This window comes from Pseudophryne corroboree, chromosome 7 (assembly GCF_028390025.1).
Source record: "Pseudophryne corroboree isolate aPseCor3 chromosome 7, aPseCor3.hap2, whole genome shotgun sequence".
Taxonomy (NCBI): Eukaryota; Metazoa; Chordata; class Amphibia; order Anura; family Myobatrachidae; genus Pseudophryne; species Pseudophryne corroboree.
In genome coordinates, this window is record NC_086450.1 from 145062282 (window position 1) to 145078651 (window position 16370).

General features: G+C 48.4%; 1 protein-coding gene and 1 non-coding gene across 2 annotated transcripts in view; both read right to left on the reverse strand.

The window, feature by feature from the left end:
• The window catches only part of MCM6 (minichromosome maintenance complex component 6), a 136460-nt gene that overhangs the window by 54591 nt on the left and 65499 nt on the right, over positions 1–16370 (reverse strand). The window contains exons 2-6 of the mRNA XM_063933715.1: positions 6636–6782; positions 6438–6548; positions 5226–5475; positions 4787–4952; positions 3019–3164 (exon numbers count right to left, since the gene is read on the reverse strand). Coding sequence (XP_063789785.1) covers positions 3019–3164; positions 4787–4952; positions 5226–5475; positions 6438–6548; positions 6636–6782 — 820 coding nt within the window. The remainder of the gene's footprint in view (positions 1–3018; positions 3165–4786; positions 4953–5225; positions 5476–6437; positions 6549–6635; positions 6783–16370) is intronic.
• LOC134946003 (5S ribosomal RNA) lies at positions 15195–15313 on the reverse strand. The gene has a single exon (XR_010182159.1). It is a non-coding gene; the product is annotated as a 5S ribosomal RNA (ribosomal RNA).

The window sequence follows — 16370 nt, forward strand, 5'->3', positions numbered from 1 at the left end:
ATAGACAGTTCTGCCAGCAAAAGCTTCATTATATATTATATATATATAAAACGTGCTGAAACATATATCACAGTACACATGTACATTGTTTAAAGTGCTGCGCTGCTTGTTTATTTTGAACCCAAGCAGCCTTTGCTGCTGCTATGGGTATTATTCCCCCTCCCCCCCCCCCCCTGCATCCCCATGTTACCTGCAGCGTACGGGGATCGGGTGCAGGGAGAGCAGGAGAGCCTGAATGTAGCGCCGGGGAGCTGACCGGAAGCTCCTTCCTACAGCAGTACACAGTCTCCCTGTGTCTGCGGTGTCTCACTGGGAGAGTGGCCGGCGTCCTTGAGTGACGTGCGGCCACTCTTTAGTACACAGGAGAGTCTCGGCGGCGTGTAGCGGTGCCGGGCCATCCGAGCAGTGAGAGCGGCCGGCGTCTGAGTGACGTGCGGCCGCTCTGCTTAGTTCAGCGCCCGGAGAGTGTCGGCGGCGTGTAGCGGTGCCGCATCAGAGCAGTGAGAGCGGCCGGCGTCTGAGTGACGTGCGGCCGCTCTGCTTAGTTCAGCCAAGGAGAGTGTCGGCGGCGTGTAGCGGTGCCGGGCCATCAGAGCAGTAAGAGCGGCCGGCGTCTGAGTGACGTGCGGCCGCTCTGCTTAGTTCAGCGCAGGGAGAGTCATGTACGAGTGAGGTGGAACTTCATATATAAGAAGTGGTCCTTACTACTTCAGCGGGACCCGTCAGCGGCGTGCTCAGCGGCGGCCAGCTCCCTGTACAGTATAACACTCACACAGCAGGGCGGCAGCGTGAGCTGACCGCCCTGACACCCATACCTTGCTCCATCCTGGCTGTGACGAGCTCTCTGTAAGCTCCGTTTCAGCCTCCAGCTTCTCCACTCGTGTCTGCTGTAAGCTCCTTCTTCCAGCTCTTTGTCTCATCCTGGCTGTAACGGATCTTCTTTCTGTAAGCTCCGTTCAGCTTGCAGGAGACAGTGGCTGCCTGTGGCTGTGAGGGTGCTCTTTGTGAGGACCGACACGCCATGCGCTGGCCTATAGCGCCTGTGGCTGTGAGGGTGCTCTTTGTGAGGACCGACACGCCATACGCTGCCTTGCAGCGGCACCATCCCGGGCCCAAGTTTTTCCAGAAACTGGGACGGGAAGTGTAAAAATTAAAAATAAAAATAAAAATCTTCTGAAAAGTGGCCATTGCCACAAGCCGATGTTCATCTGTGAGCACCGAAAAAACACTGGCAAAGTACACTGAGGTACTTGGGGATATGGAGGGGGGGGGGAGAGTCCTAAATTTGAATATTCAGTGCCTTTGTTCGGCTACGCCCGTCCATATCCCTAAGAGTACTCCAGTGACCCCTAGTGGATGATAAAGAAAGGATATAATGCCAATAACATTTTAGAAATTATCAGTTGTTATCGGGGGAAAACCACGCATCATCACACACCTCATTTAATTTCTCAGATTCAGGAAAACTACAGGTAGTTTTTCCTCACCGAACATAATACCCCTTTTTGGTGGTACTCGTATTATCAGAAATGTGTAAAACATTTTTCATTGCCTCAATCATGCAACGTGTGGCCCTACTGGAAGTCACATTTGTCTCTTCACCGTCGACACTGGAGTCAGTATCCGTGTCGGCGTCTATATCTGCCATCTGAGGTAACGGGCGCTTTAGAGCCCCTGACGGCCTATGAGACGTCTGGACAGGCCCAAGCTGAGTAGCCGGCTGTCTCATGTCAACCACTGTCTTTTATACAGAGCTGACACTGTCACGTAATTCCTTCCAACAGTTCATCCACTCAGGTGTCGACACCCTAGGGGGTGACATCACTATTACAGGCAATCTGCTCCGTCTCCACATCATTTTTCTCCTCATACATGTCGACACAAACGTACCGACATACAGCACACACACAGGGAATGCTCTGATAGAGGACAGGACCCCACTAGCCCTTTGGGGAGACAGAGGGAGAGTTTGCCAGCACACACCAGAGCGCTATATATATACACAGGGATAACCTTATATAAGTGTTTTTCCCCTTATAGCTGCTGTATCTTTAATACTGCGCGTAATTAGTGCCCCCCCTCTCTTTTTTAACCCTTTCTGTAGTGTAGTGACTGCAGGGGAGAGACAGGGAGCTTCCCTCCAACGGAGCTGTGAGGGAAAATGGCGCCAGTGTGCCGAGGAGATAAGGCCGCAGATAAGGGGGCGGAGCCTATCTCCCGTTTTTCTATGTATTCTGGCAGGGGTTAAATGCATCCATATAGCCCAGGAGCTATATGTGATGCATTTTTTTGCCATCCAAGGTGTTTTTTATTGCGTCTCAGGGCGCCCCCCCCCAGCGCCCTGCACCCTCAGTGACCGGAGTGTGAAGTGTGCTGAGAGCAATGGCGCACAGCTGCAGTGCTGTGCGCTACCTTGTTGAAGACAGGACGTCTTCTGCCGCCGATTTTCCGGACCTCTTCTGCCTCTGTAAGGGGGCCGGCGGCGCGGCTCTGGGACCCATCTAGGCTGGGCCTGTGATCGTCCCTCTGGAGCTAATGTCCAGTAGCCTAAGAAGCCCAATCCACTCTGCACGCAGGTGAGTTCGCTTCTTCTCCCCTTAGTCCCTCGATGCAGTGAGCCTGTTGCCAGCAGGTCTCACTGAAAATAAAAAACCTAAAACTATACTTTTTTCTAAGCAGCTCAGGAGAGCCACCTAGACTGCACCCTTCTCGTTCGGGCACAAAAATCTAACTGAGGCTTGGAGGAGGGTCATAGGGGGAGGAGCCAGTGCACACCAGATAGTCCTAAAGCTTTCTTTAGATGTGCCCAGTCTCCTGCGGAGCCGCTAATTCCCCATGGTCCTTACGGAGTCCCCAGCATCCACTTAGGACGTTAGAGAAAACGGATTTAGTGCATCGCAAAAAGAAAATTCGTACATACACAACTACTTTCGTATCGGATAAAGAAAACTTTATCTAAGACTATGAGGGTGCTCCTATTATGCAAGAAGAAAGTTAACAGTTCCCCATAATACATACCCTGGGATTTGTTGGCGCGACATAGCAAGCAAGGAATACAAGCTTATAAGCCAAATCTCTGACACCAAGGGCTTTGAGGCCACGTACTCCTTCAGCTTCATAACCCTCTGCTCCTCCGACTCGGGAACTGGTCTCTGCACGAACACCTGCCAGGAAGATCAGTGGTCACACGAAAATTGAAGTTCTAGAAAGTCACTCAGAAGAGCGCTCCAAGCATTCTATTACATTACGTTCTGATCGTCGAAACTGATCAATACAGCAGGCACCAGCCCACAGACTGCCTTGCCTGTATTTCTGCTCAGAAGCCAAGCACATGTAGTTCAGAAAAATGCTAATATTTATCATAGCACTGTCCGTGGATGCACAATATCGTAGTTTCAAGACATCTGTACTTAAGACAAATGTCACCCTGCAGTACAATGCACTTGGCGTTCTGTTACTCAAGAATCAAAAGTGATTTTACAGCACGAAACGCGTTGGAAGGCAGTGGTCATGCAAACAAAACAGGACAGTGTAGGAGAGACCATCTGACAGTGTACAGGACAGTGTAGGAGAGACCATCTGACAGTGTGACATCAGCTAGTGCCACAGGCCATTCTCAGATCACTGCAGAAGGAAGAGAAGTAGCAGCTGCTGATAAAAAGGTATGGAAGCATAGGGATAGCAATCTCCAAAAAACACACACAATCAGAAGGGGGCCCAGCAACTGAAGCACCAGACACCGTACCTGCCTCACAGCACCTGAATCCACTCTAAGCTAATCAGACTCACTGCCTCTCCAGTCAGAACAGACTGTAAACATTATTTCTTCCTTTAACATCACTGTTTATTTCGAAACTTTTTATGCAAGCTCATTGGGGAGGGGGGAATTCAAAGGTTTGAAAAGACTGTTGGCTGTCTGTTTTTTCCTATTAGATAGGAAAAAAGACAGACACCCAACTGACTTTTCAAACAATTGAATATCCCTCAGTGTTTAAATACACACACATCACCTACAATATAGCTTTTTTTCCTTCTTTGAATTTAAACTATTTTATTAAGCTGCTGAATAGTACAAGTGCAGTTCACATTCTTTACACTTTAAGAATGCCATGGTATTTTACCAATAATTAATGCTGCAGACAAGGTAAAAAACAAAACAAAAGCATGTACAATTTAATTTGTATCCAATAGTTTCCCTTGGTGGTCAGATGCGAGTCGTCCTAATGTATGGCCAGTTCACATTTGCCATGACCACCTAGCTAGTACACAGGAGTAGTCATTCCTAACGGACACGTATTTCAGAGCCACAGGCGGTCTTAAAACGGTTTGGCCGCCCCTGCTTGAATAAACATCTTTCACACAATAGCTTGCCCTCATTTGGGTTGCTTAAACTGGAAAGTGTAGTATAAATGTAAGCAACATGAATGTTTTACAAAATGGCACAATACAAAACCATATAAAATTTGGACCGCCATACAGCACACCCAGTATACTAGATTATTCTTAACTGCAGTCCAGGCTTTAAGGATTATTATTACATTTTATTTATAAGCTGCCACAAGTGTTTCGCAGCGCCGTACAAAGGGATATACATGCTTTAAGCACAGGTAACTTAATTAGTACTTCAGTCAATTTGATTTAAACCATCTAGACTCAATCATGGATTTCCTTAAAAACTGGACTGCAGTGACAGTTTGGGAAACTCTGCTGTATACAAACTTTGACTTGCCTTAACAAAAAAAAAAAAATATTCTATATCTGTAGAGATCTGATCATAATCTGTTACCTGGAGTAGCTAGCTGAGCGATATCTGGGACAACGATAAGACATCCTGTGAAGTCACACCTGTCCCCAGCCTGACACGATTCCACGGCTTCTGCCCGCAGAATAATTTCCACACTCCGTGGAATACTGCCACGGGGAAGCTCTGCCTGTGTCTCCTGGATACGAACCTGCCCAAAGAAATGTACGGAGTCAGTTGATACAGTGCCCGTATCAGGCAGACTTATGCTTCAAGAGCCCAACAAATGAATGAAGCCTGTGCAATATCTAAACCCTCTTGCTTACTACCATAATTAAATATTGTATCTTGAATGAACACAAATACCACCACATAAAAGTAACTTTCGTTTACCTCACCTTCCGCAGTCATTTCTAGAATGCTCACTATTGCAGACCACTAGAAGATGTGCATGCAAAGAAACATTTCATGTTAAGTGTATTACCTTCTGGAAGTCAACAAATCTCGACTTGTTTGTGTCCAGCATGAACCGCCTCCTGTTTGCACACACCGGGTTCCTGCAGATACTGGGCTGGGTGTATTTAAACTGTTGCTCCACATCCCTGGCCAGAGTCTGACAGTCCAGACACATAAAGGTCCCACTAACCAGCTCTGGGTGAACAGGATGAGTCCTGACAACTTGACCGCTGATCCTCATAAGGGAGCCAATGCGGGGTGTGGTCAACTCTCTGATTCTGCGTGGACATTACAAGTTAGGAGTTAATCCAGCAAAAACCTTAGTGCCAGTTACTAATATGACATGTTACAAACGATGAATAAAGTATTATGAGAAAATGTATATTGGGCCTCAAGTGAACTCTACAGGGCAAACCGAACACTAAGCTAGATTCATATAGGGCAGGGGTTCCCAAACTCAGCCCTCAAGGCAGTAAACCAGCCCTGCTAGAGAAAAGTTAACCAAACAAACAAACAAACAAACCTGATGACCAACACTCTGGCAACAGGTCTTGGAACTAGATCATAGCCATAAAGTTCGTACAAAACATGATTTTAACTCATCTAGTTCATTTCATATTGAAGTGCATTGTTTTATAATGGAATCAAATGGTTTAAAGCAAATTTCGGACAGGTTAATGGGTTAAGTCATGGTTACATGTACCAAACACGTTGCTCCCCTCCTTCAGCCAATTTGGGCCATAATAGATAAGCAAGGGATCTGCACAGATTATTGTACTAAGGCTGGGTACACATCTGACAGATATTTTGGTGGACCGGCCGACTGAGCAGCCGATCCAGGCAAGTACACACACTTACCAATCACCTGCGCAATCTGTTGGTCCCCGTCATGCAGCTGGGGGGCATTGAATTTGCCCGCCCAGCTGCAACATCAGCTTCCGCAGCAGATATATATCAGCCATCGACTGTGCTGTAGGGATGGTGCGATATGTCTAAACATCATTCACAGACACCCGCTGACGCAGATAAATCGGCCGCTCAACTGAACAGCCAATATATCAGCCAGTGTGTACACAGCATAAGATTCCAATGTCTGACGCATTCAAACAAATGCAGAGAACAATGCACCAGACGCTCCCAGTCAGTCCAAGCCAACATAATATTTCCTCTAATCTGATGTTCTACTACAAAAACAAACCTATGAAGGTACAATAGCCAATTACAATAGAACAGATCATACTTATGTCTGGTAGGAAGGTCTTGGAAAGCCACATAGAATTCCTTGTTCTGTGGCACGTTTCCATGGTCTCTGGCAAAAGATCTTACGGCTCTACACAGGTATGGATAGACTCTGAGGGAAAGATGGCAACAACATGAATAATATTCCTAGAGAGATCGCCAGATGCTCCAGTGATACAGGCATAACCAAAAGTCTCACCTGTAGAATTCTTCCTGGACAGTGGTAGCCAGCTGTTGATTAAACTGTTCCAGGTCCTGGAAGCTGACGAGCAGAGTGTTCCGCTCAGGACGGATCAGCTCCTCTGCATCATTCTTGTACTTCAACTCCCCATCAACATTCTGAAACCTGCAGTTCGCAAAAACACAAGTTACCAGTCTCAGTGCTGTGTGACAAATGCCGTTTTAGAAGCAATATTGTTCTGCACTTAAAGCAATAGCTAATGCAATAACAGGATTCTAATTACCTACCAGTAAATCCTTTTCTCGCAGTCCATAAGGGAAACTGGGGAATCTAGTACGATGGGCTATAGACAGGGTCCAAAGGAGCCGGTGCACTTTACATTCTCTGGGTGTGCTGGCTCCTCCCCTCTATGCCCACTCCTACAGGCAGCTATAGGTAAAAAACGTGCCCGAAGGAGAAAGGACATGAGAAAAATAAGAATTTACTTACCGATAATTCTATTTCTCATAGTCCGTAGTGGATGCTGGGGACTCCGAAAGGACCATAGGGAATAGCGGCTCCGCAGGAGACTGGGCACAAAAGTAAAAAGCTTTAGGACTACCTGGTGTGCACTGGCTCCTCCCCCTATGACCCTCCTCCAAGCCTCAGTTAGGATACTGTGCCCGGACGAGCGTACACAATAAGGAAGGATTTTGAATCCCGGGTAAGACTCATACCAGCCACACCAATCACACCGTACAACTTGTGATTTGAACCCAGTTAACAGCATGATAACAGAGGAGCCTCTGAAAAGATGGCTCACAACAATAATAACCCGATTTTTGTAACAATAACTATGTACAAGTATTGCAGACAATCCGCACTTGGGATGGGCGCCCAGCATCCACTACGGACTATGAGAAATAGAATTATCGGTAAGTAAATTCTTATTTTCTCTAACGTCCTAGTGGATGCTGGGGACTCCGAAAGGACCATGGGGATTATACCAAAGCTCCCAAACGGGCGGGAGAGTGCGGATGACTCCAGGTCCTCCTCAGCCAGGGTATCAAATTTGTAGAATTTTGCAAACGTATTTGCCCCTGACCAAGTAGCTGCTCGGCAAAGTTGTAAAGCCGAGACCCCTCGGGCAGCCGCCCAAGATGAGCCCACTTTCCGTGTGGAATGGGCCTTTACAGATTTTGGCTGTGGCAGGCCTGCCACAGAATGTGCAAGCTGAATTGTACTACAAATCCAACGAGCAATCGTCTGCTTAGAAGCAGGGGCACCCAGCTTGTTGGGTGCATACAGGATAAACAGCGAGTCAGATTTTCTGACTCCAGCCGTCCTGGAAACATATATTTTCAGGGCCCTGACTACGTCCAGCAACTTGGAATCCTCCAAGTCCCTAGTAGCCGCAGGCACCACAATAGGCTGGTTTAAGTGAAATGCTGAAACCACCTTAGGGAGAAATTGAGGACGAGTCCTCAATTCTGCCCTGTCCGTATGAAAAATCAGGTAAGGGCTTTTATAGGATAAAGCCGCCAATTCTGAGACACGCCTGGCTGAAGCCAGGGCTAACAGCATTACCACTTTCCATGTGAGATATTTTAAGTCCACAGTGGTGAGTGGTTCAAACCAATGTGATTTTAGGAATCCCAAAACTACATTGAGATCCCAAGGTGCCACTGGAGGCACAAAAGGAGGCTGTATATGCAGTACCCCCTTGACAAACATCTGAACTTCAGGAACTGAAGCTAGTTCTTTTTGGAAGAATATTGACAGGGCCGAAATTTGAACCTTAATGGACCCTAATTTGAGGCCCATAGACAGTCCTGTTTGCAGGAAATGCAGGAATCGACCCAGTTGAAATTCCTCTGTAGGGGCCTTCCTGGCCTCACACCACGCAACATATTTACGCCAAATACGGTGATAATGTTGCACAGTTACATCCTTCCTGGCTTTGATCAGGGTAGGGATGACTTCATCCGGAATGCCTTTTTCCTTCAGGATCCGGCGTTCAACCGCCATGCCGTCAAACGCAGCCGCGGTAAGTCTTGGAACAGACATGGTCCCTGCTGGAGCAGGTCCTTTCTTAGAGGTAGAGGCCACGGGTCTTCCGTGTCTTGAATTTCCGGGTACCAAGTCCTTCTTGGCCAATCCGGAGCCACGAGTATAGTCTTTACACCTCTCCTTCTTATGGATTCTCAGTACCTTGGGTATGAGAGGCAGAGGAGGGAACACATATACTGACTGGTACACCCACGGTGTTACCAGAGCATCCACAGCTAATGCCTGAGGGTCCCTTGACCTGGCGCAATATCTGTCCAGTTTTTTGTTGAGGCGGGACGCCATCATGTCCACCTTTGGTTTTTCCCAACGGTTCACAATCATGTGGAAGACTTCTGGGTGAAGTCCCCACTCCCCCGGGTGAAGATCGTGTCTGCTGAGGAAGTCTGCTTCCCAGTTGTCCACTCCCGGAATGAACACTGCTGACAGTGCTATCACATGATTTTCCGCCCAGCGAAGAATCCTTGCAACTTCCGTCATTGCCCTCCTGCTTCTTGTGCCGCCCTGTCTGTTTACGTGGGCGACTGCCGTGATGTTGTCCGACTGGATCAACACCGGCTGACCCTGAAGCAGAGGCCTTGCCTGACTTAGAGCATTGTAAATGGCCCTTAGTTCCAGGATATTTATGTGAAGTGACGTTTCCATGCTTGACCACAAGCCCTGGAAATTTTTTCCCTGTGTGACTGCTCCCCAGCCTCTCAGGCTGGCATCCGTGGTCACCAGGACCCAATCCTGAATGCCGAATCTGCGGCCCTCTAGGAGATGAGCACTCTAACCACCACAGGAGAGACACCCTTGTCCTTGGAGATAGGGTTATCCGCTGATGCATCTGAAGATGCGATCCGGACCACTTGTCCAGCAGATCCCACTGAAAAGTTCTTGCGTGGAATCTTCCGAATGGAATCGCTTCGTAAGAAGCCACCATCTTTCCCAGGACCCGTGTGCATTGATGCACTGACACTTGTCCTGGTTTTAGGAGGTTCCTGACTAGCTCGGATAACTCCCTGGCCTTCTCCTCCGGGAGAAACACCTTTTTCTGGACTGTGTCCAGAATCATCCCTAGGAACAGTAGACGTGTTGTTGGAATCAGCTGCGATTTTGGAATATTTAGAATCCACCCGTGCTGACGTAGCACTACCTGAGATAGTGCTACTCCGACCTCTAACTGTTCCCTGGACCTTGCCCTTATCAGGAGATCGTCCAAGTAAGGGATAATTAAGACGCCTTTTCTTCGAAGAAGAATCATTTCGGCCATTACCTTGGTAAAGACCCGGGGTGCCGTGGACAATCCAAACGGCAGCGTCTGAAACTGATAATGACAGTTTTGTACCACAAACCTGAGGTACCCTTGGTGAGAAGGGTAGATTGGGACATGGAGATAAGCATCTTTGATGTCCAGAGATACCATATAGTCCCCTTCTTCCAGGTTCGCTATCACTGCTCTGAGTGACTCCATCTTGAATTTGAACCTTTTTATGCAAGTGTTCAAGGATTTTAGATTTAAAATTGGTCTCACCGAGCCGTCCGGCTTCGGTACCACAAACAGCGTGGAATAATACCCCTTTCCCTGTTGTAGGAGGGGTACCTTGATTATCACCTGCTGGGAATACAGCTTGTGAATAGCTTCCAATACTGCCTCCCTGTCGGAGGGAGACGTTGGTAGAGCAGACTTCAGGAACCGGCGAGGGGGAGACGTCTCGAATTCCAATTTGTACCCCTGTGATACTACCTGCAGGATCCAGGGGTCCACTTGCGAGTGAGCCCACTGCGCGTTGAAATTTTTGAGACGGGCCCCCACCGTGCCTGAGTCCGCTTGTAAAGCCCCAGCGTCATGCTGAAGACTTGGCAGAAGCGGGGGAGGGCTTCTGCTCCTGGGAAGAGGCTGCCTGGTGCAGTCTTTTTCCCCTTCCTCTGCCCCGGGGCAGAAATGAGTGGCCTTTTGCCCGCTTGCCCTTATGGGGACGAAAGGACTGAGTTTGAAAAGACGGTGTCTTTTTCTGCTGAGAGGTGACCTGGGGTAAAAAGGTGGATTTTCCAGCCGTTGTCGTGGCCACCAGGTCCGATAGACCGACCCCAAATAACTCCTCCCCTTTATACGGCAATACTTCCATATGTCGTTTGGAATCCGCATCACCTGACCACTGTCGCGTCCATAACCCTCTTCTGGCAGAAATGGACATCGCACTTACTCTTGATGCCAGGGTGCAAATATCCCTCTGTGCATCTCGCATATATAGTAATGCATCCTTTAAATGCTCTATAGTTAATAATATACTGTCCCTATCCAGGGTATCAATATTTTCAGTCAGGGAATCCGACCAAGCCACTCCAGCGCTGCACATCCAGGCTGAGGCGATTGCTGGTCGCAGTATAACACCAGTATGTGTGTATATACCTTTTAGGATATTTTCCAGCCTTCTATCAGCTGGTTCCTTGAGGGCGGCCGTATCGGGAGACGGTAACGCCACTTGTTTTGATATCAGGATTTTGGTACTTACCGATAAATCCCTTTCTCCGATTCCACAGGGGCCACTGGAGTGTAGTTACAATGGGGAGATAGTAGGTGGTATTGGTAGCTGGCACTTTAAAAATTCTCACACTGTGGCTAGCTCCTCCCCTACTATCTCCCCTCCAAGCCAGTCTACGTTAAACTGTGCCCGAGGAGAGCTGTAATAAACAAACCGTAAGGTAGAGGAGGTTAACGACGCCCTGTAAACCAGGCGAACACAAACTAAACCTGGAACAGAACCTGACAAAAAACCAGGCTAGCCTGAACCCAACAAGCAGTCATATGGTGATCTGCAATCGTTAATCAAACAAAAATCAGGAGAAACAGCGCTGGGCGGGCGTCCAGTGGCCCCTGTGGAATCGGAGAAAGGGATTTATCGGTAAGTACCAAAATCCTGATTTCTCCTTCATCCACTAGGGGCCACTGGAGTGTAGTTACAATGGGGACGTCCCAGAGCTCCCAAAAAACGGGTGGGAAAGCGCTGAGAGTCCTGTAAAAACTGCTCGGCCAAACAGTGATGCAGAGGCCGTAAAAGTGTCAAACTTGTAGAATTTGACAAAACGAATGTCGGTTTGACCAAGTAGCCGCCCGACAAAATATTCATGGAGACCCCGCGGGCGGCTGCCCACGAAGGTCTTACAATGCGCGTAAAGCGCGCTGAATTGGAAAACGGAGGTTCCCTAGTAACCGCCAAGAAGACTGTCTGATGATCAGATGTATCCAACTGTCCAGCATATGCTGGGGCCCCGGCTATTTAGTACGGGAGCATCGTCCAGAGCAAAGAAGAAAAAACACTTCATCGAATAGCCTGAGACCTCTGTAGAGAGAGTTGACGAGCCCTGACAACATTCAGAGAGGATTGAAAACCACTAGTGTCAGATTTATATGAAAAATGGACCTCCCCTCTGGAAGAAACGACCGCTGAGGCCGAAGCCGAGCCCGGGGAGTTGCCAATAGAGTACTCCCTGAACAAGAGGCCGAACTTACGGCCGCTAGGCTAATCTCATTAGGAAGAAAAGCGAAAAAGGCAGAGACCTAAAATTCCGGTCAGTGTGGTTTGAAGCGCAGCGGAGCAAAAAACCTCCCAGAGAAACCAAAGATGAATGGTAACTGGAAGAAGGGGGAAAAACCCCCTTTTATCTTCATTATGTTCCATAAAGTTTTCCCAAAGTGGCAAAAGCGAGAAGAGGTAATAGACTTCTGAAATCGGAGCCCAGTAGGCCTAACCGAACTAGGGAACTCCTCCCTTCTGAGGTCTCGTGAACAGTCACACGGGTAACCGAAACCAGTGTAAAATTGAACAAGGAGAAAAAAAAAAAAAAAAAAAAAGGAGCCTGTTGAAGTAGACAGTCCCGTCGAGGTAGGAGCCAAGGCTCCTCTACTGACAACAGGCGTATCTGTATCTTCAAGTCATGCGTGGCCCAACCAGCGCCACCGAGAGGACTAGCACGCATAATCCCCTCCTGTGTTACTGAACATGAAGTAGAAATAGAAAAGGAGGCAGGATAGAATAACCAGAAAACTCCCCGGAGCCCTGAGGGCCTCCACGGCTACTGCCGTCCGAGAGTAATAAAGGGTTAAAGAGTCAGTCAGAACGCCCTGAGGTCGATCCGAAATCTCCGCCCACAGCGGACCAGCTGACAAAACTCCGGGGCATGTTCCCTCACCCAGGAGTCTGACCTGGTGGCTTGATCTGGAAACAAGATTGTTGTCCCCCGTTCCGAGAGGAATGGAGGCGACCACTCATTACGTCGCAACTTGACTGAAGAAATAGAGTCTCTGGTGCCGAGGAATGAAAAAAACCTCTGACGGACCGTGTTGAGAAACGTCTATGCGGAGCATAAATTGGATCTGTGTCGAATCAGAAGCTCGTGGATCCTCCGGATATTCAGAAGCCACCTAATGTACAGAGTGGGATAGTAGCAGTAAATTGTCCCATTAGGGAACCAACGTCACCCACTGCCCTTGAAAAAGAGTTATTCTGTTATCTTCCTAAACTCTGTGGGAGCGGAAGAGAGAAGAGTAAAGGACTTACAGTGAAAATGAGAATCCTGTTAAGGGGGAATCTGAGAAAAGCCTGTCCAACGGAAATCAGTAAACAGGCATCTCTGAAGACAAGGGACACGTAAAACTCCCTTTCTTGTTTAAACTAGCAATCACAGACTAAAAGGATTGTAAGGCCAGAATAGGCCTGTCCGAGCCACTTGGCTTCGGAACGTGAAAAGAAAACAAAGGCCTGAGAACTGTCCTAATTCAAATGATATGTGTAAAACAGGGATCAACACCCTTTGCGGTTAGAAACCTATGGAGCGCAGCCTGCAGTATGACTCTCTTGTCATCGTAAATCAGCCGACCCATGCCGAGGGACTCCTGAGACGGTTGTAACCGCCCAAGCCTTCTCCCATCGACCTGCGCCTACCCTGGGACCCTGCAGGTGTAATGGGTGTATAGGATGACATAAAATCAGACTGGACTGAGGATGTTGAACCTCTGCTTCAGCCTTTTTACCCTGAGAACCCCTGGCGACGAAGATATCACCCGTGTGGAGTCAAAAACCTGAAAGGGCACGAAACAATCTAAAGGGAAGACCAGTAAAGGTCTGTCTTGGAGCTGGGGCAGTAGTAGGAGAAATCAAAGTGGACCTACCTCCATTGGTTCAAGAAATCCTGCAGAAAGTTCCTTCCCCAGAACCATCTGCCCCGTAGGATTTCATGTTTACTTGTCACTGTCGCAGCCCCAGAGGTCGTCGGGTTAAGACAGCCCAAGCGAAGATGCAGGGTCCGAGTCTGTAGACATGGAGACCTCCAAGGAACATAAAGCAGAATCGTGATTCTGACCTGTATCAAAGTATCAATTGATCCTGATGCGAAGCATCCTGTAACCTAGAGGACAATTGTTCCCCAACCTACCTGCTCCGGATACGGTAGAACCATGCTGCCGCATATGTCGATGGATCCCTGAGCAAGGTTGCCTCAGGAAAACGGCGGCTTGATGGACCGGCGATACACCGAGGTGTATACCCTAGAGAGGTTCTGATACCATCTCCTGCCATCTGCGGGGAAAAGATAGGAAAACAAACCCTGTTTGATACCTGATATTGTGTATTCGGGTGTCTGTCGGCCGCCTACCGGAGCCTGCCCAGCTCATCCGAAACTGAACCAGTCGCTGTCATTTTCGTCAATGGCGTGGAACCCTGATGGACTTGACGTGTCCTCCTCCTTTACCTGCAGTATCAGATGAACTGCTGTATTATGTACCTGTATATTCTGAGACACTGGTTCAGATCCACAGAAAACAGACATCAGTAATGCATGGAATGTTAGCAAAGTTTCTTTTTGGAAAGGTGTGTTTGGTCCCGCTGTGATTTGATCCTGTGACCTTGGAAACCAAAGTCCAAGGGCTTACCTGATGAGCTATTGTCTGGTTAATAGTGACATTACCTGCATCATTGATCAAACAGGGGTGTGCAGGTGCGTGGAGGGCGAAGCAGATGGCTCCGCCGCATACTTCACACCTAAGAGGGAATTCTTCGACTATCCCAGGAGAGACAAACGAAAGGAGAAAAGGTGGGTTAAATAAACAGAGCCCTACGTAAGGTCTGCACTATAATGTGTAGTGACCGATACGATTAAAATAAACTTTCTGGAGCAGCGGAGACCTGAACCAGCAACGCTGCGCTGTGGGACAGGAGTCTTAGCCCTAGGCTATAGGAGTTCTCCTTAAAGTTTTGTTTGGATTCAAACCCCTGTTCAGATACCCGCTACTAGCGTACTGAGCCGCAGCGCTATTTGTCTGATGCCTTACACGCATTCCACAATTACAAATAGCATTAGTAACTAGTGACAACAAGGAATAATAAAGGGAAGGCAACACCCCGCCCTGTATTTAGTGTACCGCTAATTAAGGTGCACCAGATGTTTCTCTGAGGTTCCGCTGGCTTTTCAAAATGGTGACCAGCCTGTGAGAAAGATGGGGGAAAATGTTATGTGCAAGATGTTGTTATTAGAAAACATTGCGGAAGTAGCCTACAGCACCTGGTATTCCCAGGCGGTCTCCCATCCAAGTACTAACCGGGCCTGACCCTGCTTAGTTTCCGAGATCAGACGAGATCGGGCGTGTTCAGGGTGGTGTGGCCGTAGGCTTTTATCCCCTATATCTGGTATTTTATGGATTTATCTATATACATACCTACACGCACTTAAATATATATATCTATATATATACATGCACAAACATAACTATATATGTATATATACACACACACCGTAGGTAAATAAATACTGCACAGTAGATCCTTTTAATTATTATTGAGCTGAGTCCCAGCTACTGTAATAGAGCAGGTTCCCTGATTTGCAAGTAGGAAAATGCTGGGTAGAGGACTCTACTGCAGGAGGAATGTATCTATATTTCAGCAGCCTGAAGTATCGAAAAGTTACAAATCCCAGAGCTGTTGCCTAGCGACGGGGAGACCTGGGAGCCCGCTGAGTAAAGCGGGTTAACTGTTAATATACCTGGGACTTTATTTGTATTTGTCTCTGAGTATGCAAGATTAGCCCACTGGGCTATAGGAGACACTGCAAATATGAAGCCAGGTCTGTGCAGGGAGGAAATGGCCGCCAGAGTGAAACTCCTCTGGGCTATGCGATAAAATCTATATAGTGGATAACTGGATTAGTGCTGAGCCACTCTGACTATATCACATTCTCCTCAGCACCATGTGCATTAAACTCACATAAATGCCTATTACACTATAACAGTGGCCGGGGAGCGGAGAATGCTGAGCCCGCTGTACAGAGCAGGAGTTAGCTCCGCCCCCCGGCTATGGCGCCTTATTGCAAAACTAAGCGGGAAGCGAGCTGTACCCTCCGCTGGGCCTGCGAGTCACCGCCGGGGAGCGCTGAGCGCTGAGCCCGCTATACAGCGCTAGTAGAGCCCTGTATCTGCTAGCCGCCGCCGGGGAGTGTTGCGCTGAACAGAGCGCGAGTCGCCGCCTGGGAGCAGGGAGCGCTGAGCTCGCTCTACAGAGCGGGACTTAGCTCCGCCCCCTCCGTACAAGGCGCCAAATTTAAACATTGCTTTGCGCTCGAGCGGGATCCCTGTGCCGGCTCTGTGAGTCGCGCTGAGTGGGTGCGGGGGGTGCGGGGAGCTGGGGGAGCAGAGGGTTATCAGAATGACACACACCCGTTTTTCAGTCAGGG